At 34.7% G+C, this 27720-nt stretch overlaps 1 protein-coding gene across 5 annotated transcripts in view; it reads left to right on the top strand.

Annotated features, from left to right (window-relative positions):
• CDKAL1 (CDK5 regulatory subunit associated protein 1 like 1) overlaps nucleotides 1-27720 on the top strand; it is a 609813-nt gene that overhangs the window by 11834 nt on the left and 570259 nt on the right. For 3 of the 5 annotated variants that reach the window (XM_054592194.1, XM_054592197.1, XM_054592198.1), the window contains exons 3-4: nucleotides 128-300; nucleotides 1793-1905. In XM_054592194.1, the coding sequence (XP_054448169.1) occupies nucleotides 131-300; nucleotides 1793-1905 (283 nt within the window). In that variant the 5' untranslated portion in view covers nucleotides 128-130. Of the gene's footprint in view, nucleotides 1-121; nucleotides 301-1792; nucleotides 1906-27720 lie in introns of those variants that run through there. The other 2 variants (XM_054592196.1, XM_054592193.1) reach the window with 2 other exon arrangements.

Here is a 27720-nt window from a genome sequence, read left to right as displayed (position 1 = left end):
ATGAAGTTAAATCAAAGGCTTTATTGGATTCAACTTCAGCAAGGATACTTTATAGATGAAGCTATGTTAAACAGATTTTTCTGAGAGATTCATGAACTTGTATTATAACTTTTTTTATATGATGAAGAAGATGCCTTCTGCATCCTGTGATACACTACTGGATGACATAGAAGATATTGTGTCACAGCAAGATTCAAAGCCACAAGATAGGCATTTTGCAAGAAAGCACATTGTTCCGAAGGTGCGAAGGAGAAATACCCAAAAATATTTGCAAGAGGAAGAGAGTCCATCAAGTGATAGGTAAGCTTTTTTTTTTTTTTTTTTTTTTTTAAATTTCATATCATTTCAGGGGAGAAGCTGGTGGTACTGGTCTATGTGATTGGCATACTATCTCTCCTAAAAAATCTTTGAACTTTGAGAGGAAATATGTAGATTAATTTTTTTATTTGAATGTCTTTTAACTTAGCAATGTAATTGGTTAAAAAAAAAAAGGTTTTAAGTTGCATGTTCCTTGAAGGCAGGGCCTAGCACAGTATTTGGTGTGTAGATGGGACCCTATCCCCATCTCTTTGATATTGCTGTATCTGGTATGTAATTTTGTGTTACTTCCAAATTAAACTTTCTACTGGAATTTCTGGTTCTTATGATGGAGAGGTGGTTTGGGCATTTGATTTTTCTTAGCAAATTTACAAATACTTATGGTTCAGGTAAAGGCATTGGGCACAAATGAATTACTGCACTGTTTACATTACTAGGTCTGGGGAGAAATTCTACTTCAACCTAGCCAGGAATGATTATGCAGTTGTATATTTTAATATGCTTATATTTATTAGTATTGTTGGAAATTTTAATATACTCGATTTTGTTTGGATCATTAAGTTTTTTAAATGTATAAGCTTAATATTTGCTTCTATATATTTAAAGATTTTATTTATTTTTTTTTAGATAGAGGGGAAGGGAGGGAGGAAAACATCGGTGTGTGAGAGAAACACCGGTTGCCTCTCGCACGCCCCCAAGTGGGGACCTGGCCCACAACCCAGGCACATGCCCTGGTTGGGAATTGAACCAGTGATCTTTCCATTTGCAGGCTGGTGCTCAGTCCACTGAGCCACACCAGCCAGGGCTGTTGACTTTTATTTTAAAAATGACTGATGTTTATTTGATTTGTCCTGAACCTGTTCTTAAGGTAATTTCTGTTTAATTATAAATTATTAGGACAATCCAAGTTGAAAGCCTTTTTTTCTCTTGCCTAAAACTATTACATTTTTGAATTGTATTTTTATATGTGAAGTACTTTTAATAATGCCATAGGATGACAATTTGTCCATTTTGATGCAGTTATTTATATCTCTAAGTTATAAAATAAAGACTGGAGCTAGTATATAAAGTCTCTCTGAGAGCAGATAGATGTACTTAGTTTTTTTTCTTTATTTACCATTGTTAACTGGAACCATTTTCTTTGCTTTTGTCGTTTGTACATACCGTTCTAGGAGTTGAACTTAATAGTGGTAGAACATTAGTACTACTGAATTTAAAATATAGTTCCGAGAAAAAGGAGATATTTTTGCATAGAGAGTCTCACCTTAGAATTCTGTGGTTATTTTACCTTTAGACTTGGTGTACCAACAGATTATGGATTAAGTTGGTGCATTTAATGAATAGCTTGTGAATGGGTTGCAGTGAGGTTTTATAAATTTTTTTTTGCATAATATGCCCAGAAATCATGTAGTATTTTTTATTTTAAAAATCATTTAACAAGGCTTACTTTTTTCTTTTATTGATTGTTTGATAGCACTATTCCAGGCATACAGAAAATTTGGATACGAACATGGGGTTGTTCTCATAATAATTCAGATGGAGAATATATGGCTGGACAACTAGCTGCTTATGGATATAAAATTACAGGTAATGGGATCTCTAATGTATTTTATTGATTAAATTTTTCAGAGCTAAGTTTTTAGAGGAATGTATTCTGGCTTCAGCAATGAAGGGATACTTTAGCATAACCTAATGATTTTTTAAAAAAGATTTTATTTATTTATTTTAAGAGAGGGGAAGGGAGAGAGAAAGAGTGGGAGAGAAGCATCAATGTGTGGTTGCTGCTCATACTTCCCCACCTGGGGACCTGGCCTGAAACCCAGGCATGTGCCCTGACTGAGGATCGAACCAGTTACCCTTTGGTTTGCAGGCCGGCACTCAGTCCACTGAGCCACACGAGCCAGGGCGCATAACTTAATGATTTTAAGGCAACGCAAAAAGAAAGCTATTATATATTGCCTACATAACTACAGATTTAATATTTTATTAAAACTTTTGAAATAAGTTTAAACTTACTGAAAAGTACTAAAATTACGAAGTTGGCATATCCCTTCATCCATGTTCCCTTAATATACAAAATTATAGTATAATACATAATTATAGTATAATTAATAAACTAGGGAATTAGCATTAGTGCAATATTATCTAAACTACAAATCTTATTTGAATTTCACCAATTTTCCCTTTTATGTCCTTTTTTTGTTCCAGGACTTTTTTTTTTATCCTTACCCCAGGACATGCTTATTGATTTCAGAGACAGGGGAAGGGATGTAGGATTTTACCTTCCATTTAATTGTAACGTTTTGTTAATCTTTCCCAATCTGTGACAGTTCCTCATTCTCTTCTTGTCTTTTATGTCCTCGAACTTCTGAAGAAAGCTGATTAGTCATTTTATAGAATTTCCCCCAACTTGGGTTTGCCTGATGTTTTCTCATAATTAGGATAAAGTTATATGTTCATTTTTTGGCAAGAAGAGGACAGAAGTGTTAGTATATCCTCAGTGCATGATGTCAGTATATCTTACTACTAGGGCACTAACCTGTGCCTGCCAGATTTCTTCACAGTAAAGTTACTGTAATGAATAAAAATCTTGCTTCTCAGCCTTTCTGTCTACTTATTTTAGTGTCTGTCAGAGGATCTTGTCCATAATAGTTATTACTGCATTGTTTGCTTAATGGTGATTTTCTGTTTTCTTCGTTCATTCACATTTATTAATTGGAATCCCTGTGTAAGGAAAAGCTATCCTTTCTCAGTACAGACACATGGATTTTTTTTTAATTCTGTGAGACGTAGTCTGGTGCTATCATTATTTATTTTGCTGCTAATTGTTCCAGCTTTGGGCATAGGATCTTGTTCAGGCTGGCTCCTGGGTCTTTGCAACGTGCCCCCCATTCTTTTTTGAGCATTTTCTTATTTTCTGGCACCTAAAGATGTTCTAGCCTCATATTTTTTCTTCCTTAGCCTTGGAAGCAACCATTTTTCCAAGGAGCCGTTATCCCTTTCATTAAGAGAATGGTGTTTAGAAGTAGATCAAAGATGTGGACACTAGGTGTGCTCCTTGCCACTGTGAAGTGTCCATGCTTCTAGGTCCTCTCATGTGGACTGAGCTAGGAAATATGGATATTAACGAGCACATACATAATGATGTTAATATCTGTTACTCTGTCTCTGTGTATGTATATTAAATGGTACCATAATTTGAATTCTTTGTGAAAGGCACTGGCCCAGTGCTTCATATATGCTGTCTTGCTTAGTGTTTGTGATATGAGGGAATACTGGCATCCCTACTTTAAAAGTGAGACTGGGTAGGTTGAGCCTGGGTAGGCAATGAGTTCTCTGTCACTCTAAAACACTGTTCTTAACCACTATTCTGTACCACAGTTGCCTTTGTATGTATAATGGAGAAGTCATAGATTCAATATAGCATGTAAGGATTGGGGAGGACTGGAAACTTGCTCCTTTCATAGTTATTATTATTTTTTTTTAATCCTTACCCCAGGACATGCTTACTGGTTTTAGAGAGAGGGGAAGGGACAGGAAGAGAGAGGGAGAGAAACATCAATGTGAGAGAGAAGCATTGATTGGTTGCGTCTTGTACACATGCCCTGACTGGGGATCAAACGTGCAATCTAGGCATGTGCCCTGACGAGGAATTGAACCTGCGACCCTTCTGTTTACAGGACTACCCTCCAATCAACTGAGCCATACCGGCCAGGGCAGTATTGTTTTTTTTCCAGCAACTAAATGACCTTATGTTACTAACGTAATGTTTCTGATAATAAATTCTTTAGACAGCGAAATTGGTCTTAATACTTTTATTCATTTGGTAAAGTACTCAAAATATGGTTTTAGAATTACTTCTCAATTCATTAGTAATTTTTAGTATAATTTAGCTTAGGCCTGCCTTAACACATTTTGATGGTACTAGTTTGAGTATTATGAATAAGTAGCCTTTAAGATAATTCCCTGAAACATAAAAAAAAAGATCAGAGCTTGATTTTTTTTCTGTGATTTAATTATATAACACTTTTTAATTTAAATTTTGGCTCATTAGCAGTTTATGTTTCATCTTATAACAGTTACTCTCCTATGTAAAATAACAGTCCTGATGTGTTTACATAAGAATATTAAGCTTTGTTATATACACCTAATTTTGGCTTCCTATTCGGGAATAAGTAGAAAGGGAGAATTATGGGAGCACGCATTTGAATATGAAATTAATTTTTCTTATTAATGTAGTATATTACTTTTATATACTTTCATTACTTGTGTGTATATATATGTGTACTAATTTTATATGCTACTGATTGTCCACACTTTAGAAATGCATACTCAGTTTTTAATTTCAGTCTGGCTTGCATGTAGCAGACTGTAGGGCCACTTTTCTCACTTGTCTAGGTGCTGTAGGCCAAGGAAATATGAACAGTATTAGCTCTGTAAAACATTTAAGAAGAAAAACTACTGATTTTGTATTTAGATTCAATATAAGATATGAATGACTTCTGGATTACCTATGCCAGTACTCTCTCTCATTGTTGTGGAGTAGTGGGAGTTTATAAGAGTTTTATTGCTTAATAATTTAGTGTTTTATTAACCAAATATAGACCTAAATATTTTCATTTAACTGTATAAGTGGTTAAAACAGGTATAAAATATAGGTTATGTATAATGTATATGGAGAGTATTGAAAACAGTATACAGAGAATTTCAAAACTAGCTCTCAATTACCAATAGTAGATATTTTTACTCTTTGGAGAAGAGATCATGTGGGTATTTACTTGAAATTGCTGTTTTTTAAACCATGTGATACCAGGAATATAATTATCTTAGTTAAAAGCTCACAGAGGCTTACTTAGGGCTCTTAGAGCTTGTTCATTACCTCTTTCAAACCCTTTTTATTTTGAGGAAAAAGGTAGTTCATAACTTATAAATAGTGCCTGCTTGCTTCTCATTTCAAAGAATGAAACCTACTGGTACCAGATTAAAGGAGTCAGTTCACCTGTGCACATCAGAGACCAATCAAACTTGAAAAGGAGTGTGCCCCAAAGAAAGTCGAGCTTTATTATTTGAGGAAATGGCACCAAGCCTGGAGTCATAGGTAAGCTAGTGCTAAAGGACCTGACCCGCTGATGGTTTCCAGGGGATGGCTTATATAGGGGAAAAATCATTAAGCATGGTGGCTGAAGGAGTTAGAGTTGTGGGCTCTACTGATTGGTTGGGGCCGGGTCCTGAGGTCAGCCATGGCGTTGTTCTGTCTGGTGGTGGGATGGTGTGCTCTGGAGGGTCCTTCTGCTTTCATGGGCCTGGGGCTGAAACACAACTGAAGTCACGATGTTACCTTTAGCTTGACTGAAACTCTCCTTCTGTGGCCAACAGACCTGAGGCTTTGTTCTTAAGATGGTTTGACACGGGCCAGAACCTTGTCCTGAGGGTTTAATGACTAAGGGAGTCGACCTGCTAGGGAGAAGGAGGCAGGTGAGTCAGGGTGCTGGAGGAGGCCGATTTGAATCAAAAGGAAAGAAAGGAGTAAAGGTCATATTAAAGAAATAAAGTTTCTGCACAGTTACACTACTGAAAAATGGTGTCTTTTTTCCTTAAACATAGAACACTTGTATCATGGGTACATGGTTCCGTGATACCATTAAATTAATATCACAGAAAGCAGTTAAACTGACCCTGTAGGTACAGTGTCTTTTTAAAGAAATACGTTTTAACTGCATACATTTCATGCCCTGTCTGGATGGCTAAGTTAGTTGGAGTGCCATCCCATACACCAAAAAAAAAAAAAAAAAAAAAGTTGTAGGTGGTTCGAGCCTCAGTCAGGGCATGTATGGCAGGCAACGGATCAATGTTTCCCTTTCTTTTTCCCCTCCCCTCCCTCTCTCTCTAAAATCAATAAACATATCCTCAGGCAAGGATTAAAAATGAAATAAAATAAAATGCATATATTTCATGAGTGTCTTCAAATAAGCACTTTCTGTAGATTAAACTTTTTTCTAGTGCTGACTTACTGAAATTTTTGTATTTCTTTTGGAGACATTGGTAAATCATTTTTAGTGCCCTCATTGGTGGCAAATCTTCATATCTTGAGAGTACATTTAGTGTTAGCATCATTACGGGTCATTTGAGACCAAATCTGATGAATGAAGTATGTGATATGATATTGAACAATGTTATTTTAGTTAAACATAAGGGATTTCAGTATCAAAAAATGTTTATAGTAGTGATTCTTCTACTTTTGTAACAGTGAAATGCTTCCCTTCCTTGCTGGCCTTCAGGGTAATAGCTCCTGCTACGAATGTGATAATTAAGTAGAGGAATTCTGCTTGAGGCTTGAGTTTTCGCAAGAGCAGCCCCTTGCTAGAATGAGGCCCCCCTCCAGAGGTGGGAAATATGTACAAAATAATGACTATTTATCAAAGACCTACAGGAGTCTTCAGGACCAACTCAGATCAGCTGGTGTCAATGGACAGTCCAGGAACAAAGGGATTTAGAAATTCTGTGCTTTTTTTTGGTTTCCTTTTTGGTGACTAGCTGTCTGTGGTCCCCCACCCCCTACATCTTGCTTCACCTATCCTTTCTTCCCTTGACATATATATAAGAGCCTAAATTTTGAATTCTCAAGATGGATTTGAGAATTACTTCTTCCATCTTCTTGAGCTAGGACTTCTGGCCAAATAAACCTTTCCTTACTCCAAAACTCTTGATTTGTTGAAAATTGGCTTTTCTTTTGAAGCCTTGGGCTTATGAACCTTGTACCTGTAACACTTCTTGGATCTCTTTAGAACCTCACAACTTTTGCAAAGAACTCATAACTATTGCCTAGCCCAGTAAGTAAGGTACGGTTTCTCAAAGTGACTGCTTTAGGAACAACCCTCTTTTAGATATAGATACGGTAGGTATATGTTGGGGGAGGAAGAGATGTTTAATTTGTAATCATGTCTGCTTATGAATGAAGATAGCATGTGCTTTTTGGTTAGTCGAAAAAAGTTCTTCACAAGGCCATCAACTGAGATTGTAGTCCATAAACACATGAGAATAATGTGTGTGAGATATACATGAAATATTTGTGATAAGCTTACCTAAGAATAGAGTGTTTAAGTCAGAATAGAGTGTTTAGCTTGGGTGCTCATGGCTTCAGAGAAATCATTTTGCTATTGCTGGGCTGTTATAATTCTTGATAGTTTCTTTGTATATTTGTATATAATTTATTCATTCAGCAGATGGTCTCTGCATATGATAGGTGTTATAGGGTACAGTACTGGGAGGTGTGAAGATAGGAAAATGAACTAGATATGGGTTCCAGGAGACAAGAAGTTTATTGTTTTTGGCAAAGAAAAAACCCTCAATTGTATGTTAAATCTTAGAAGTTATTTTAGTAAAAGATCAAGCTTTAATGTTTTCTTTTTTTTCTTTTTAAAATTTTAAAAAATAATACAGGGAAGTAGGGACTGCTTCATTAAAAGAGCATTTCCAATTTGTATTTTAGAAATGCTTGGTGATAATAAGTCAGATGATAACATCTTATGTTTGAATTAAGAAAATTAATATCTCCTTGTAGAAACAAACACTAGTTTATTGGATATAGGAGATACTACTAAAATTGAATGCCTGTTGTGTAAGCATATTTTCTGGACTTGGGCATTTAATTTGAAGTAGTTTTAAATGTAAAGACTGAGGTCAATGGGGTTTATTAGATTGAAAATATGGAAGTGTTTATGTAAGAAATGCATTTAAAGACCACACTAGTGGTCAATAGAATTTTAAGGACATTAAAGTTACACTTTTGTGTAACTTGGACTTGGATTTTTGTGTATTACACGTCATAATTAAAGTATGAGTGCACATGAAGCTTCTTAAATACAACCAGAACAATCCCTGCTTTCTATCTCAGTTGTATGAACTGATGACCATGACATTACACCGCAATATCTTCAGTTTACTTATGTAATAAAATAAGAAGCAGTAGATTAATTCAGTTTAAGAAATAATGAAGTTTAAGCCGAAACGGCAGTAAACTTCAACTTCTTCAAAATACAACTAAATGAAAAATGTATGGTATATTATACTTCCCTTAGGTGACATAATACTTTGTGTAAGTTAGTTCTATGTAAAATGAGGATTCTTGTACACATTTTCAGGGAAGGGAGCTGAATTGGTTAAGAGCTGTTGTGTATTAGGCCTTTCCTGTAAATTATTGCAAGTATCAAATGAAATAACTTTGGTGTGAAGTTTCTGTGTATTTCAAGACAAGGTGATGGAGACTAGGAAAAGGAAGACACATGACCTAGACAGTGTCACCCATACTGTTGTTTGTCACCAGAGCCGCTGCTTCTTTGGACTGTGCTGTGTAGTGTCTCAAAGTTGGTATTTTCAAGTCATTTCAATGAGAAATTTAATATTAGTGAATTATAGTATATTTTTCTGCTCATCATTCGGAAATTTCTGTTTTTTAGAAGTCATTTATATATAACTCTTATTAGAAGACTTTTTTTTTTTTTTTTTTTTTTGAGGGAAGAGAGAAAACGATATGTACCACTGGACTCCATACCTATCCCACAGGAGCATGCTCAGTTTATTAGTTCCATCACTGTTAGGAGTTGGAAGTAAGCTGTTTCTTTTGTTATAGAGAGCAAGGTCAGCTGAGAGCTACCTGGTTCACTCCCACCTTTTTAATTCTAAATGTGTTGTGATCTCCCAGTGGAACATAAATGTATCATCATCTTGATTTTGTATTCTTGAATCTCTAGTGGAATTCAATGAGAGAATCATCCACCATCTTAGTACAGGGCTCTTAATTTTCCTTCTACATGTACCTTTTTAATCTAGTTGTCTTGTTTTTTCACCTTCACTAGGACTATTTACATATGTATAGTGTCTTAGCAGTTCTTAAAATATGTTCATATTTATTGCTAATATCCTGTCGCTTGTATTGTACCTAAAAGTAAAGACAGAACAAATACTTTGTTAACGTAGGCTTTTAAAAAATTATTAAAAATATTCTGGTATTTAATTTCTTAGTTAAATTATGTGTATTAGTTACAGGTATTTATGAGACATTTAGTTATGTGCTGAATAGAACATTTTTTTTAATGTAACCCAGAGTTTTCTTGCAGAAATTCTTTATTTTGAGGCCAAAAGAGATGCCTTTTATTTGAAGGTTCTGAAGTACATCTGAATTATAGTGAAAATAAATTCTATTCTTACCATTTCCACAGTGTCTATAATGCAGGTCATGCATCAGTTTTTATAAAGTTGAATCTTAGCATTTCTAAAGCTCAGAGTTAAACAGAGAAAGATTATGTAAAGAGAAATAAAGTTTTTTATATACATTAAAAGAGCAACAATATCTGTTGATCTGTAAAATAACCTTCTTATTGGGCATTTCAGGCTGATTTTATAAGCTTATACTATATATATCCTATCTGTTGGAAAACTATAGCCTTAAGATTATTTTTTATTTTAATTTTTTAATTATATTTATTGATTGTGCTATTACAGTCGTCCTGATTTCTCTCCCTTGACACCCCTCCACCCAGCAGCCCCCACTCCCTCAGGCAATCCCCCCACCATTGTTCATGTCCATGGGTCATGCATATATGTTCTTTGGCTACTCCATTTCCTATACTCTACTTATGTCCCCATGGCTCTTCTGTAACTACCTATTTGTATTCCTTAATTCCCTCCCCACTTTACCCATTCTCCCATACCCCCCTCCCATCTGGCAACCATCAAAACCCTCTCTGTGTCTGTTATTCTGTTTCTGTTCTTGTTTGCTTAGTTCGTTTTTTTAGATTCAATTGTTGATACGTATTTTGGCCATTTTATTGTTCATAGTTTTGATCATATTCTTTTTCTTAAGTCCCTTTAACATTTTATATCATAATGGTTTGGATATGATGAACTCCTTTAGTTCCCCGCGCCCCCCCGCCCTGGAAGCTCTTTATCTGTCCTTGATTCTAAATGATAGCTTTACTGGGTAGAGTAATCTTGGCTGTAGGTCTCTGCTTTTCATGACTGAATATGTCTTGCCAATCCCTTCTAGCTGTAAAGTTTCTTTTGAGAAATCAGCTGGCGGTCTTATGGGAACTACCCTGTAGGTAACTAACTTTCTTTTTCTTGCTGCTTCTAAGATTCTCTCTTTATCTTTACTTTTGGCATTTTAATGATGATATGTCTTGGAGTGGGCCTCTTTGCATCCATCTTATTTGGGACTCTGTGCTCCCTGGACTTGGATGTCTGGTTTCCTTCACCAAATTAGGGAAGTTTTCATTCATTTTTTTTTCAAATAGATTTCCAATTTCTTGCTCTTTCTCTTCTCCTTCTGGCACCCCTTTCATGTGAATGTTATACCTCTTGAAGTTGTCCCAGAGACTGCTTATACTATCTTCATTCTTTTGGCTTCTTTTTTTCTTCTTGTTATTCTGATTGGTTGTTTTTTTTCTTCCTATGACCAAAATTATTGATTTGATTCTCAGCTTCATCCACGTTGCTGTTGTTTTCTTGTAAATAGTTCTTTATTTCAGTTAGGGTAGCCTTCTTCTCTGACTGGATCTTTTTTCTGTTGCTGAGGTCCTCACTGAGTTCCTTGAGCATCCGTATAACCAGTGTTTTGAATTCTGCATCTGATAGATTGCTTATCTCCATTTTGTTTAGCTTTTCTTCTGAAGTTTTGAACTGTTTTGTTTTTTTTTTGTTTTTTTAAATTTGGGCTGTGTTTCTTTGTCTCCTCATTTTGGCAGCCTCCATATGTTTGTTTTATGTATAGACTCCATGTCTTGGTAGTGTGGCCTAATGGAGTAGATGTCCTGTAGGGTCCAGTAGCACAGCCTCCCCTATTGCCCAAGCTGGGTACTAGATGTGCACCCTCTGTGTGGGCTGAGTACACCTTCCTCTCGTAGTTGAGCTTTGCTTGCTGTTGGTAGGTCAGTGGGAGGTACTTACCCAGGCTGGTCAGCTGCAAGGGTTGGCTGTGACCACTGACCACCAACTTCCACCCTCCGTGGAGAATCAGCTGTGCAGGGGCAGGGTGGTAGTGCGCCGACGTGGTCTCTAGCTGTCCACTGGGTGTGCTGGCCTTGGGGTTTCCTTGGTGGGGTAGGCCGAGATTAGCCCCTACCTGCGTTTTGCCTGATGCCAACCTGTCTGAGCTATAGAGCAATCTGAGATGGCTGCTACTTGTGTTGGGCTTGGAGATTCCCAGGTGTAGCCAAGCTGTGATTCTAATCTGGGTGCTGCTAGTGCTGGGCCTGGATCTCAGGGAGGCCAGCTGTTGCTTGTTTGAAAGGATTTAGGAAGTTGTGCAATATGAGCCAAGACCAGCCATTCATATAGAAAAGCAGTTTGGGTGGGCCCGTAAAGTGGGTGGGGCAGAGTCTCTGGATCTCCAAGGCCGGTTACACAGGTTGATGGAGTTTCATATGTGGCACGAGGCTGCCGGCTCTGTGGCTCTGTAGGGGAAGGGTCTAGAAAAGTGACAATGGCCTTTGCTCACTTTAATGCCAGCCACTTCAGTTCCTCCCTTTATGCCGCTAGTGCCTTTCAAGTTGCTACCCCAGTCCTCGAGCTCTGGTAGTGAGTCAGAGTAGGTGAGTCCATGTGTGGGTTCTTTAAGAGGAACTGCTTAGGACTCCAGAAGTTTCTTTCACCAACTCAATCCCTGCTGGTTTTTGCAGCCAGAAGTTGTGGGGACTTAGCTTCCTGGCACTGGAACCCTGGGCAGGGGTCCTGGTGTGGGACCAGGACTCCTTCCTTCTGAGGTAGCCCTCCCCAATTTTTATCCACCAATGTAGGTGTGAGACCAGCCTGTCCTGTGTTTGCACCTTCCTACCAGTCTGTATGGATGTGGTTTCCTTAATTCCGTAGTTGTCAGACTTCCATTCAACTCGATTTCTGGCTGTTCTGAGTGATGATTGTTCTATACTTCAGTTGTAATTTTGACGTGGTTGTGTGAAAAGGCAAGACATGTCTGCCTATGTGCTATCTTGACTGGAAGTCTTATTAAGATAATAATTTAAAAGTACTGCTTAACTTGCCAGTAATTCACTTTCACCTTCCCTTCCTGGTTACTGTGGAAATATTTTTATTCGTTTATTTGCATGAACTATTAAGAATATTCTTCAAGTCTTAATGTTTTTCTAGTGATTTTTGTCACTGTTATTTTACATAGAAAGTTGAGAATTTTATTAAAAGCTGGCTTTGTATGAGCATTTGACAGGAGTTTTCAGGGTGTGGCTTCCAACTAAAGAGTGGTTTGGCAGTTTTGGCAGGGAGGACAATTGTTGGATCACTGAGCTGTATTTCTTCTGTCAAGTCTCTTCAAGAAACTCTACTTTTAAGATTAGAAGTCTTAAAGAGGTTTGGTAGCTTCCCTACCTTTTATCTCAACAGTCAGCAAAAGCAGAACAACTCACAAGGTTAGAATTTGGTGAGAAAATAATTTGGAGTTATTTAAATGTAATAGTACATTGCATGCAGTATGTATGATAAACAGTTGGGCTGAAATAGTAAATGTATGAACCAGATACTTTTTCTTTTACCATACTTTGTGTTTTAGGTAGATGCAGTGCTAGGAGTTATGGAATGAATGGGTAGTCTGTGCTGGGAAAAATTCCTTTACAGTTTCACAAGGAGTTGAGTAGAAATTTGTTCGTTGCACCACACTTCCCTTTTGTTGAGGAAAGTAGATGGGGAATGGTGACAAAGTAAAAGATGCATTGGCCAAAGTTGTGGAAGATGAGCAGCAATTTAAGGGGTTAAAGTATAATTTTTAAAGTGGAAATTGCAGAGGACAGACTTGATTTCCTAAATAAAATCAGAGATTGAAATGAAATTCAATATAAGAGAATTAATTAGTGTATGTGCGTGTGTGTGTATGCGCGCGCGCTAATGAAACACTCCGTCAGTTGAAAGGATGTGGACAAATCTAACTGAAAAACCATTTATATATAATTGGATCTTAAAAATGCTTCAATCTGGAAGACCATTGATACATGTAATTGATTACCATATGTTATGCTTAACTTTCTGGAAAACTATTGGTTTGTCTCCTGAAAATGGAGCTGGATATGTACATTTGTTACGGAAAGTGTGGTGGTAAAGATATTGCATAGCTTAATTGGCATATTGTGAACAATGCTTTTTTCTTTATTTTTAAAAAATTTAAACAACTTTATTGAGGTATATATTTAATCATAAAACTTAGCCCTTTTTACCTATATAATTTTATAAGGAGGTTGTCTTCATTTGAAAAGGAGTGACCGAGGTGACTGAGTCACTTCAAGGTGACTGAGAAATGGAGAAAAATTACTTTTCATTACATAAGGAATTATATACTTTATAATAAAAAAAAAACTTTATTCAAGTTCCCAAAATGTAAATTATAAATGCTAAAATTTTCATTTAAATGTTGCAGTGCTTTAGTAGAATGTAACATTTCCAAAAGGAATTTTACTACATTTTAAAAGGTTATGGGGACCCTTTATTAATGTAATATAGGATGCCTGCTGATTTTTTGCTCTCTACATTCTGGGTTTTTTTTCTACTTTAAATAGAGCATGGAAATATACAGTTTGTTATTTTTCACCTTTTTGGTCCAGGAATCTCCTCTTGTCATGAGATGAAGCACAGATGTTTGGACCTATACTCATATTAAGTGTACTAATTTTGATCATACTAAATTCTGTATCTCTACAAATTAGGTTGTGTCAACTTTTTAAAAAAATCTCAAACAGTATTTATATTTGAGAGCAAACTTGCATCGTTGATTAGAATCTTCAGTTTTAAAAAATATGTTTATTGATTTTAGAGAAAGAAGGAGAAAGAGAAACATCTATGTGAGAGAGAAACACCAATCTGTTGCCTCCCATATGTGCTCCAACCAGGGTTTGAACCCGAAACCTTTTGATCTGCTGGATGGTGCTTCAGTCAGCTGAGCTGCACTCTCCAGGGCTAGAATCTTAACTTTTTAAAGAGATAAAGAGAAAATCTTGTTCACTCTTATGAATTCTAAAATATTATTGTTCCAGTTCCTAATTTTTCTTAGTGTGATATTATGTACAAAGTGAATGCCCCGTAATAGTTAATAACTTGCATGGTCCTTTAATTATTTTGATAATAATTTTAAGCTTTTTCTCAATTTTCTCACTGGTAGATGTGGGAAAAGTTTATTTTTTTAATTGTCTGTCCTTGGGAACTTGATCGTTTTTCATTCTGTTCCACTTTGGCCTGACCTTTCAGGTCACGTGAACTTCTTTGTATTTTTTGTAGCATGTAAGTAGTGTTACTTCAGTTCGTGTTTAGCTTTATTAACTTTTGTTAATAAACTGCCGTGGAGTGCTAAATTGTGTTACAGTAATGCGTCTTGGTCCTGCCTGGGTAGCTCAGTTGGTTAGAGCATTGTTCCAGTATGATAAGGGTGTGGTTTCGATTCCCAGTCAGGGCACATACAAGAATCAATCAATCAATTAAAAAAAATAGAATCAATCAGTGAATGCATAAATAAATGGAACAACAAATTGATGTTTCTCTCATCCCCCCACCCCCAAAAGATGGTACGTGTTTCAAAATTGCCGGCGTTCTGGTATTAAATCACGGAATATTTCCTAGAATTTTTGAGAGACAAAACAATTTTAGACCTTTAGATTTTTAGAAACTTGACATTTGCTTAATTTTTTAATGATTGAAATTATACTTTGAGATGTTATAAAACTTTTGGGGCAGGGATAATTCATTTAGAAATAACTTGCTTAAATTTAAAATTTCTTTTTTTAAGAAAATGGGCATTTGTATAGGAGAAATGGTTGGTCAGGTCCTCTGCCCATTTTTTAATTGGATTGTTTGGTGTTAAATTGTATGAGTTCTTTATATATTTTGGATATTAACCCCTTGTCAGAACTGTTTGCAAATATCTTCTCCCATTTGGTTGGTTGTCTTTTTGTTTTTTTGGAGGTTTCTTTTGCTGTGCAGAAGCTTTTTAGTTTGATATCGTCCCATTCATTTATTTTTGCCTTTCCTTCCTTTGTCTTTGGGGTCAAATTTATAAAATCTTCTCTAAGACCAAGGTCCATAAGTTTAGTACCTATGTTTTCTTCTATGTAATTTATTGTTTCAGAACTTATATTTAGGTCTTTGATCCATTTTGCGTTAATTTTTTACATGGGGACAAACAATGATTGGATAAAGATGATTGGATATACACAATGAAATACTACTCAGCCATAAGAAAAGATGAAATACTGCCATTTGCAAGAATATGGATGGACCTTGAGCATATCATGCTAAGTGAAATAAGTCAGTCAGAAAAAGTCAAGAACCATAAGATTTCACTCATATGTGATATATAAAATGGAAACTTATAGACACAAGTAACAATATGGTGGTCACAAGAGAGGCGAGGGTTGGGAGTAATAAAAGGTAAAGTGGGCCAAATATAAGGTGATGGAAGATGATGTGACTTTGGGTGATGGGCGCACAATGCAATATACAGATCATGTATCATATAAATGTATACCTTTAATCATATGTAATCCTATTAACCATTGTCACCCCAGTAAATTTAATAAAAAACAAACAACCAGATGATAAATTACCATGAAAGTGTCACTTAAAAATCTATGTTTTGCATTGTCATATTTGATCTTGGGGATAAATACTTTTTTGAGGTGCTAAAATAGTGTTGGTTCTTGTTGGTCTTAATTTAAAATTTTAGTGGGTTTTGGTGAAAGAAATGTATATTTTAGCTCTTGGACAATAGATGGCAGTATTTTATTACAGGATCACTGCAGCTGTAATATACATGAATAGTGAATTTCATGGTACAAATAGTATTCTGATAAAATTATTTGATGTCATTAAATTAGTTAACATTTTACTTTTTTTGATTTACTGCTTTTGAAACTTTTTACTGGTATGTATGTAAGAATTGCACAAATAGACCTTTTCAGAGGCAGCATGATCCTGTGCAGGTATCAGCCCACAGTACATATGCTGGAGACCAGATGTGATATAATGCATTCATTGACTTACTACTTGATATCTTCGTTGTTCTCTTGCCCTGAATGTGCTTGGCCTAGAATGTGGTCATTGTCCTCTTGCCTGCAGGGGCTGACTGAGGTGGGAGTTTTTTTGCCTCTAAGGACAAACATTTGTTACCTTTACGTTGCTTTCACACTGTATTAGAAACTAATCTTTGCATAAAATGCAACTTGAATTGCTCTTTAATCCTTAAATCTATTAACATGTGGTAAGGTTAAAGAGGCTTAATATTAAAAGAGAATAGAGTAACCTACAGGCCTTAAAGATATCACACTCGTTTCCACTTACCAACATGAATTGTAGTTAATTTAAGGGGAGCTGATTTGAATGTCCAGGCATTTTCAGAGACTTTTCTTTTGGTTCTTTCTTCAGTGTAGCTTGATGATTCTCAAATTTAAGAATTTCTAAGAATTTTTGTTCAGTGTTATATACACAGGTTCAAGTATATCATATATATGGGTGATTTAAACACCTTTTTTTTTTTTGAGGTAACTGTGATTAAACATCAGGTCACCTAATCTGATAATTTTAGATCCTAACTCCTTGTATGCACTGCTACTCTGCTTACACTGCTGTTATTCAGCTTATTTCCCCTGACGTAGACACACAGAGGGTGGTATCCTAGCTAGTTCCTATCTTAATTTATCTGTTTTACATGATCTTCTCCATGTATGTGAATTTCTTCTATCTTAGTCATCTTTGACACCTCACTGTAGTCAGCTATTTTAAGATAGACTGTAAAACCAGCTATTGTATTAGCTGTATGACTTTGGGCAAATGACAATATCTCTGTGCTTCAGTATCCTCATTGATTTAATAAAGATGACAGTAGTAGTCCTTTCTAAAGATTAAACATTAATTAGTACATGTAAAGTGTTCAGTGTGTGTTTGTTATTATCGTTATCATCATTAAGCATAACATTTGGCACAAAAAAGAAATTGGGTTTTTGTGTGTGTGTGTGTGCATTAGTGAAGAAGTAAAATTAATTTTTTGGTTATAATGTCTTGAAGTAACTTTATTTTCTTTATAGCAGAATTAAAAAAAGTATATTCTAAAGGTTAAATAAATGTGGTGTGTGTGTCTGTGCATGTGCGAATCCCTTGAGTTTTTCAGTAGAATCCCATTTATGTGGCTGTCAAGTCCAGACTCAATAGTCTTGATGTGTCTTGGATAAGATCCTCATACTATCACTTTTCCTGACAAGGGCACTACAAATTATATTGAATCAGAAATCTAATTTAATCCATTCTTATTAAATTGGAAGAAGTAATTGCTTTCAATTTAATGGGATTGAATTCAGTATTAGAAATTTTGATGTTCCTTCAAACTTAATAAAATTTGGTTAAATAATTTTTCCATGTATTTGTGTGTGTGCATGTGTACTTGCAGAAAGAAGTGATCTTGGAGTATGACTTGTATTCAGACGTTGAATTATTTGCAACGGTGGCTAAGGGAATATAGCATAAGGGTGGCAGTGAGAATGGCATTTTCTGATTTCTTTTTTCCATTTCTACTCAGGGAATAAAGCAGAGAGAAATAAAACTAAGGGCCTTCAAAATGGGATTTTTCATCCATTCAGAAACAGGGGAAGGAAATTAAGAGTCTCTAGAGAAGATCTGGAATGTTGTTTATGCTTGAGGGTGAGCATCCAGTACTTGTAATGATGAAGAAGGAGCTGTGGGTGAAACAAAAATCCTTCAAAAATACCTTCTTAGCCTTAAGTTTAACCTTTCCCACTAAATCATTTTTTAGAAATACCTAAGTTACCAATTTTCTTGTCTTATATTGTGCTTTTTCTTGAATATGTAATGAACAAGAGGTGAGACTAATTAATGACCTAAATACATTTCTGAGTTAATGTCTAATTATTGCACTTTATCATGGAGTTCTGTTTCACAGAAGGTGTAGTACTATGGCCCATCCCTCTGGCTCGTTCCTTGCTTTCACTTTTAATGTTTTCAGTAACCATTAGCTACCAGCATGGTAGCTATTGTCTTCTTTCTTCTTTTTAATTGAGTTGCTGGGTAATCTAAGATGGAATCATTACTTCTTTACTGTGGTTTCGGAATCTCCTGTATAAAGAACTACTTGATGACTGCAATTTGAGTACAATTTATAGCAACAAGTGAATCAAAAATAAAGATAGATCATTGAGTGTTTCCTTTTTTCTATGTGGAGCTGAATTGTTAGCTGCTTATAAAAATAAAGAAACTGTGAGGATATTCTAGCATAAATGTATTATGGTCTAATAAAACCATTCAGGAAATCACTGGGAGATGTAAAAATGGAAGACACTGAAAATGGTGTTACAGACATCTAAATATAAGATCAGATTTAAGGCGAAGACACTGTAGAGAGAGCATTTGATGTTTAGCATTTCCATCTCATTTGTCGCAGGTTTTTATCTTGTGACTTAGATATGTTACAAATCATGTGTAAGCCATAACCAAGGTTCTTTTTCCTGGGAAAAAAGGAGAGAAGCCTTTGTAATTTTAAATGCAAGGGTTTCCCCCCCACAATTAGCATAGAGATAGGAAGAATACTGTATTAGATTAAGAGTTTTTGCATTTGTGAATGTGAACAGCTATGAGAGTGTAGTAAATGTTTGTGTATTCTTTATGTAATAATTTAATCATAAATATGTTTTCCTTGCAAATGTATGCAAAGTACGTTGTAAAAACAATAAAAATATTTTGTAAAATTTTTTGTAACAGAAGTGTGTGTATTACTTGTAACATAGGATAAATATGGGATTTGATTCATTATAGAACGGTTAAGGAATTAATGTTGGAATTTAAAAACTAGCAATTCTGAGCCAGTAATGGCTCAACCGTTATTAATTGAGGGATGTTTGGATCAGTCATTAAAATTTTCTAAGCCTCTGTTTTTGTTGAAATGAAATGATGTTCTCCCAGCCTCATTGGTCATTGAAATGAAAGCATATAAACATGAAGTAATATTTTAGTTCTTGAAAATATTTATAAACTTAAAAATAAATGACTCATTTACTTATTAAGTTTTAATGCTATTAATTGTAAGCTGATGGTTTTTAAATTCCTTCCTTTACTTTCATCTGCTACATTTAAGATATTTTTGTTCCATTTAGCAGCTCAGCTCCTAACTACACCAAAAGGTGGCACTGTTTACCTACGTTTACTTAGGCTTTTTAATGAAAAAAATGTGTTAGATGTTTTATCTGCAAATGTATTAAATTGAAGTTATATATTTTACATTTAATTTTCTGTTTTGTAAATGGATCTTTAATTCACATAAGGTTTACTAGGACCAGGTTCCATTTTTATTTTGAAATGATTTGGAATTTTGGATATTTAACAATCGTTTTCTAGACATAAACTCCTGTATAATCCAGTATAATTAATGATAAAACCTTGTATTAATGTGACAGCTAATGTTTCATGGAAAACATAGTTGCTTTTGTATAGCAGGAACCATTAATTTTTTTTTAAGCCTCTAAAAACAATCCAGTGATTAAAACATAACAGCCATAAATAAATGATTTGTGTGGCTTTTAGGTTATACCACGCAGGTTTATCTATTTTGGAGTGTTATTTTTATGTTAGAAGACCTTTGAGAATTTAGCAAAATCTTTCATTGTTTGATTTTCCTAATGGCAGTGGAGTAATGAAAGAAAATCGAGGTTCTATGAATAGCTTCTGTAAGTGAGAAATACAAAAATTAAATAATATGAATTTGACTTGAAGTGAGGATAATTTATGTTGCAGGATGTGGTGGATACACTTCCCATACACTTAGGTGAAAACCTCCTGGTTGTTCATTCATGGAGTATATTACATCCAATGTGGTTTATGACCCAAGCAAGATAATACAAGTAGATTATTTTTATGTTCAATTAAATCTGTCTGTAGTTTTTCAACACAAGCAGACTTTGCCAATGATTTTTACTGGAAGTAGAAAAGCACAAAATGCTTCTGTTAATAATATAAATTCTTGACTCTTGCTTTGAGAGTATCTAAGACAATTTTGGGTGTGTTTCCCCTGTTTCAATAGTAACTTGTGTGTTTCGGTTTTTGTTATTTTTCTTTAAATATCACTTTTAAGGTACTAATTTTTAGAAATATAGTTTATGTCTTTTTCCATTAAACACTCATCTTCATAACAGTGAAGTGACTGCCTGTTACTAAATGTATATAGTTTGGGGGAAGTTGGGGAGACACTTGACAGTTAGAAGTTTGTTTTTTGATCAGGTCATTGTGTTATGTGCTTATATTTCAGTGTTCACTCTTGTTGCCTTGTGGATGTTAATAATATGATACATATGTGATTTGTCTTAATTGTTTAAAAATGCATAATTGAAGGAGTATTTGATTTTTTAGCAACTGTTCCAGTAGCTAAAGACTATCATTCAGACATTTTTTTTTCAGTATTTGACAGTTGTTCTGTGAGCTATAAATAGTATGAAAAATAGAAGGAATGTATTGTGATACTTTAATACTTTAGAGCCTGTTTAATACTGTTAGGATAGTCTTACTGTAGAGATTAAGAAAGAGTGTTTTAATTAGCAAAAAAAGTGATCTGTTATTTCACCTATTTTTTGTATGTAAATTTCTATGGATATGTTAAATAACAAAGATATATGTTCATACATGACTGTGTTTTCAGTTTTGTTTTAAGGATATGATATAGAAAAATGCACTAAAAATGACTTTAAAAATATGTTTCTGGACACTAAACGGTGAAAGAGAGCTAAAGTGTCATGAAAATGTTTTCATCAGGCTTCTTCTTCTCCCCCACTTCCATCCCAGGCTCTTCATAATTTTGAATTTGCCTCTCAGGGTAGAAGCTGAAGTAGTCAAATGTGGTATTATACAAACAATATTTTTTTTGCCGAATAATACTTGTGATTAAAAGAAATCCAATCAAACAGCATTATATTTGTTAGGAAGAAAAGATTGATCATGTAGGCTCCATTTAAGGCTCTTTTAGATGCCTTATAATAATGTGTTAATTTATGCTGATGATCTTACCTCATGACCCTTCTGTGTGGCCCAGATATGTTAATCTATTATAGTCTTTTAATTTCAGTCATCTGTATTGGTTGAATATGCTTGTCACTCCATAGTACCATCTATCAGTCTGTGTCAGGAGCTGGAAAAGAACAAGAAAAAGTGTACTTCAGAATCACTTCCTTTAAGCATGCATTAATAATAGAGGAAATTATAAAATATACTTAATTTAAAAAATACTGTTACATTGGAACATGTATTGAAAATAGTCCTCCAAGTACTGTCAGCTTTTAATTAGGAAACAGAGTTGGGTCATTGGTTTTAGTAAGCAAAGACTTATTAACATCTTTTGATTTTTTTTATTTTTAAAAATGTCAGAAATTATCACTAGAAGGAGGGATACATGTAATATGTAGTTTTTTAGAAGTCAACCATTTTCTTACGCCCATTTTTCTAATTCCTGAATTTTGAGGATTGTGTGTCTAAAAATCCTTGTGGTGAGAGAATACTGTACGTGGTTGAGAATTTCAAGACCTTATGGTAAAACAAGGTAAGAATAATCAAGGCGTAAAACATATGGGAGAACTAAAGTATTTAGAAAAATTTGTTTAAAAAAAAGTCATAGAAGGAAAGTAGTTTATATGTCTTAAATATAATTAATTCATTTATTCTTCATCCACAGAAACTTCTTATACATTTTTTTTAATGCTTCCTCAAAGTATTTAAATTAAGTGGGCTTTCCCCCCTTTTTATATTTAGCCCTTCATCTGAAAGTATAACATTTCTTTAGCTCTGCCTTGATGGGATTGTCTCCCATTGTTGGGTCTCAGCTGGATTTGAAAGACTGATCAACTCAAATTCTGAAAAACTTGGGGTAATTTTTAAATTAGCATACTTGGTATAATTGAATAAGTATTTCTCAAACCTCTCTGACCCTCTGACTCTTATTTAAAATGGGTTATAGAATTATGAAAATAAATGTTTGACAGGTGTTAGCTGTTATTAAGTATTAATAAGGAAAATTCACCATTATATAGAAACATTTTAAATTTGAGTCTCCAAAACAAAGTAGTAACTTAATGGAATTTGATTTAAATATGTGGGTAAGCCATTTTAAACTATTTAAGTGCCTTAGTTTTCTGTTTCTTTCTTGCACATCTTTTTGTGATGGTGGGTGTCATTTAGGAAATAAGGCAAAATGGGATATTGAAGTAACACATAATTCATAGGTGGCTTCTTTGGGGAACCAGTGAGGCTGAAGAATGATTTCACTGAAGGAATAAGAAATTAAGAGTTGGAAGATTTGAGGTCTTGCTTCAAAGATCTTGATTATTAGTGAACTTATTTATCTTTTGTCAGCTTTTTAAATCTTGTCTATGGGATAACCCATTTTGACTGTTCCGGAAGTATGAGGCACAGGTCATGTTTCTTTTCACACACATTGTCTCACTTTGAAAGAGGTAAAGCAAAGCACTGCATTAAAAAATGTCAGGTGTGATATCCTTCTTGAACTTTCTAACTCCAGTCCTCCTTACTGTTTTCCCCAACACCCCCTAAAATCAGATTCTTCCTTAATACAGTGCTATAACCAAGATTATCTCCAAATCATGTGTCGCACTTACTAGACTATTAATATTATTTATGTGTCTCCTAGTAGACTGAAGTTGAGTACAGAGATAGCCCATTTTTCTTGTATTCATGGTACCTACTACCATATTTTGCCTACAATAAGCACTCAGTGTTCGTTGAATGAATTTATATCAATATGCATATCATTCATGAGAAATAAAATTTACTAAATGATAATAGAGTACAGAGTTAGTTTTTCATTTTACTATTAGATGTAAAGCACTGATGATTTATTATCTCCCGAATGAATTAAATTTAGCATTTTTCTAAATCAAGTCGTCTTTTATAAATTTTTGAGGTCCTTTTATGAGCCTGACCACAGTAAATGGCCTTATTGGTACTTAACAGATGCTGTGATTCATGGGAACGATAGGTATAGATTTCATGCTTAAAGTGACTGAATAAAATAGGCACATTGTTCTTTGTTAGTTTCCTCAATTAGTTCTTTTAATTTTCCTGTTCTTACTGGTAATACCTTAAGGCGTCTGGCCAGTGCTGAGTATTTCTTCTTGACTCATCAGTCTTTTTGCCACCTGCCAAAGAAATACTTTTACTTTGGTCAAGAACATTTGGAGTTAGATTTCATTATTGTTGTAGGTCATGGACCACCTGTTAAGTCTAAGTATGTCACGCTCATTAACGTTGACTGCCAGCCACTAGAATGCTTAATTCTTGTGCTCTGCTGTTTTAAACTTAAAGGTGTTATGGAGGATGGAAAAATCCTTTATCTGAATAAGAAACTAACTACCAATTTCTTTCCCCATTCCCAGTATGATTCCTCTTTGTGTGAAGTCCAGCAGACTGTATTAAATTTACTTTCGATTACTCTACTATGAAAATTACTGTGATATTTCAGGATCATTATAACTTTTTTCTTTGGTAAAAGCCAGCTCTTTTTGAAATAATATAGATAAGAGGAGATCAAGGGTTGGGAATTAAAAAGGAAAAAAAATGGCTGATAGGCCATATGTAGAGGTTTTAACCTTTCAGCCTAGAAAAGGTATTTCTGGTACTTACCTTGTATCTGAAAGCTGGGAGGAAGCTGAGAAACTCTGTTGGGGGCATTCCTGGAGCCTTGTGGGACCCCAGAAAATGGGAGTCTGTTACAGTAAGAAAAGAATCAATCGGACTTATAAATATTTGGGTGCAATGAAAGCTGCTTAGCATTTTGCCTATTGCAAGTCAAGAGAAATTTACTCACATTTTAGTGAAATTGTAGAAAGGAAGTCCTGAATTTTCTAGAAAGCGAGGTGTTTAGAGAACCTTAAAAGCATAATATCTGTCTTCATGAACTGAAAGAGTAAAATGTCACTTACAGTCCTTTCTTTTAGTACTACAGTTTATTGTAGTAAATTTATAATACATTGTTAGCGGCTTCCATGGGTTCTTTTTCTACCTTTGATCTCTCTATCCTCCCATTAGGTCTTAAATTTCCCCCAGACATATTCTCCTGCTACGGGAATTTCCGGAGGCATTAGTCCCCTGACTGGGGAGTGACTACTTTCCATATATATTTCTACGTGCAAGGTGGAAACCTGTGTAAATCTCTAGAGAGAGGGTTGTGGTGAGCTTAAAGAATATGTGCTGTATATAGGTAGGAGAGAGAATAAGAAAGTTTGACCTTAAAGCAGCATCTGTTGACTTTGATTCTGTGCAAAGTTGACCAACTTGCCTTGTGATCTTAGCCAAGCCATTTAGTCTCTTTGAGCTTCAGTTTACTTACATATAAAATGAGTGAGTTGAACTCATGTTCTCTGGTTCTTTATAAATTCATTTATTCAGTAGATACTTATCATGTGCCACTGGTGCTGTGTACTCAGCAGTGAACAAGACAGATACAGTATCATCCTCGTAAGAAGATTCTTTTTACGATCTCTGTTGACCTGTCCTCCTTCTCCTTCCCTTATGTAGTAATTGGGTGAATATTGAGGAAATGAGGCAATGTGAAATGATTGATTATAAATTTTGAGACCTGTCTGCTTTTAATTACAAAGTGAGTCAGCATTTTTTTGGGAAAACAATTTGTAAAGAACATTATATGATTAAAAATGTCATTGAAATGAAGAAGTGAATTATCTGTTAGTAGAAATTATTGGGTAGCATGGGGGCGAGAGAAGTGAAAGATTCAGTTAGAAAATGAACTTGTTTAAGTTTAGGTGTACCAGGTATAAGGGAAAAAGATTTATCTTTGACATTGAAAAGTAATTTTTAAAATATTTGAGGCTTTTTGGGGGTAGTCACTCATACTTTTGTATATGCTGAAGGTCAGGTGTAATTTTTGAGGAGACCTCTGTGGTATATGAGCTCTTGAACTTTATTCCTTTAGTCTGGAGAACAGAAGTTTATTATCTCACAGAAGGGGAAAACAAGTAGAGTTAATAAAAATGAAAGGAGTAAAATTTTACTTAACTAATACAGTGGAGCATCTAAAATGAAAAAAGAAATCCTGCATTTGGCTGCTAGATCTAAAATGACATTCTAGCCTGTGTAAGTTGGTTCAAGAACATTTAGCTATATTGGAGGCAGCCAGGTTAGCTCCACAGAATTTAAAACTCTGACTGTTTCCAAGATCCTGATGAAAGCAACTAAATTTATTGGTTATCGGGTAGTGAGAGTAAGTTCAATTTTCTTCAGACCTGTGACAATTAGAGGTTGGTTCTAGTATATCTAATGCTTAAGTTTCAAGGCTACCTCTATTTGAGAGCTGTTTTGGGGAGATAACCTTGTAACACATACATTTTAATGAGTACATTACTTTTACCACCTGCTGAAGTAGACTTGGAGTGACTACTGACCTAAAGTGAATGCCTGTGTTCAATATTAATATGGCATGTCTGGATCCAGACAGCAATCTTTCATTTTGACATGCACATAGTCAAAGTAAATTAATGTTTAAAACCCGAACACTTTAGGTTCAGCCAGTGTGTGCATTCCATAATAATCCTTCAGAAGCAGTTTACATAGAAATGCTGAGTGCTTTCTTATACTTTATTTATATGTATGGGTCCACATTGCAGTAGTTATAACAAGATTTATCCAGTGCTGTTTTTTGTGACTCCCTTGTCTTGTGGTGGCTACAGAAATTAATTATTTTGGGATTTAATCTTTGCATGTTTTAAATAAAATTACACTATTTTTTATATATTCATGCTGGCAAGATAGTAGCCTGCTTTCAGTTGTATTACTTTTAGATTTTTTTTAGTTAAGCTGTTTCTTTTATTTCTGTTCAAGTCACAAATTTTTGGTAGTAGTAATTTTTAATAAACTAGGTTTGGAAACAGCATATTTGTGACTATGTAACAAGAATATTGCTAGGGCATTTTTCTTTCCTTCCTTGCATAATATATTCTAAGCTTGTTTTTATTGGTTAAAAAGACACTCATGGCAGATGTAGTAATAGGGAAATTATATTAACATTTAAGTATTAAATTAGCTTGTAGCCAGAGTCTCCTACTAATATGATGACATTTAGTTCAGGAGTTTAAGGACCATGTTGCACAACTCATTGTTACACATTTCCTGTTTCCCTTTTTTAAAAAGTATGTTAGCTCTCCTTTTGCAGATTGAAAATTTCCATTGCAGACTTTAATGTTGTTACTATTTTACCTTGCTTGTCAGTGTTTGTTATTTATATATTAAAAATATGTATATAGTGACCATAATGAGAATAGTATGTTATTGGCGCCATATTTAAACAAGACAGTTTTCATAACACTTTTACAGTTTAATTTCAAAGAAAAATCTCAAGTTATATTTATTAGCAAACATATTTCAGCTCTAGGGAGTTTTTCATTCTCCAAAAAGATGGCAGATGGAAGTGAACCTAATATGTGTTTAAAGAAAATATGCTGCATTTATTTTAAATTATATATCTTTCATCAGCATGATGCTTTATATTTTGTGTTAGAGTCATAATAAATACCATATTTTGTTGTAAAAATCAAAATTAGATTTGTTCTAGAACTGACAGAATTTATATTCTGTTCAGAAGTAAATGATCTCACTTTAGAATATAGACTATCAACAACTGTTAGATTATACTCAATACAATTATAGTTTCCTGAATCTTGGATACCACTAACATTAGGAAACCACAGCTTTACCGATGGTTCAGGGGATTTAGATTAGATTTGGAACCACTGTACAGAGAATACCCATTGTTTCCATTGAGTGATGTATACCCTAGAGAGATGTACTTTTTGACCCACTGCTCTTCTAGTAGTCATGGATTTGCACTGATTCGAGCATAGTCTCTCACTTGGTCCTCTTTTCAGTTCTCACGCTATGATGGCTGGCTGGCTAAATTAAACATCTGTTTTGTGGCCGTGGAAAGCACTGTGACTAGCTGGCTCACACTGGTTCAGATTTGCAACACTGGCTTGATGAGTATTATGCTCTCACTGCCTGAATTAACTAGTTGTGGATAAATTGTCTATATCATATAAACATACTCATTTTCTGCATGGGAAATTGTCCTCATGTAAAATTTCATGAAAGGATATATTAATTTGGGTTAATTGGAAAAATTGTCATTTTAATACCACCTATCTCCCTAGTTAGATACTTTGTGATTTCTACAAAAAGAGAATATAAACAAATGATTGGGCTTATTGTTCCTAATCTGATTTTAATTTGTTTACTTTTATAATTTTTCAGGAAAAAGCAGCCATGTTACATATAACTCTAAAAAGATTAAGGAGTTTAGGTGGAATGTGTGCATGTGTAGGTTTTTATGGTGTTTTGGTAATCTGT

Source organism: Pteronotus mesoamericanus, unplaced genomic scaffold (assembly GCF_021234165.1).
Source record: "Pteronotus mesoamericanus isolate MK-2021 breed Mesoamerican mustached bat unplaced genomic scaffold, CSHL_Meso_final scaffold_31, whole genome shotgun sequence".
NCBI lineage: Eukaryota > Metazoa > Chordata > Mammalia > Chiroptera > Mormoopidae > Pteronotus > Pteronotus mesoamericanus.
Note: the sequence above shows the minus strand (reverse complement) of the source record. Positions and strands in the feature narration are given on the sequence as shown.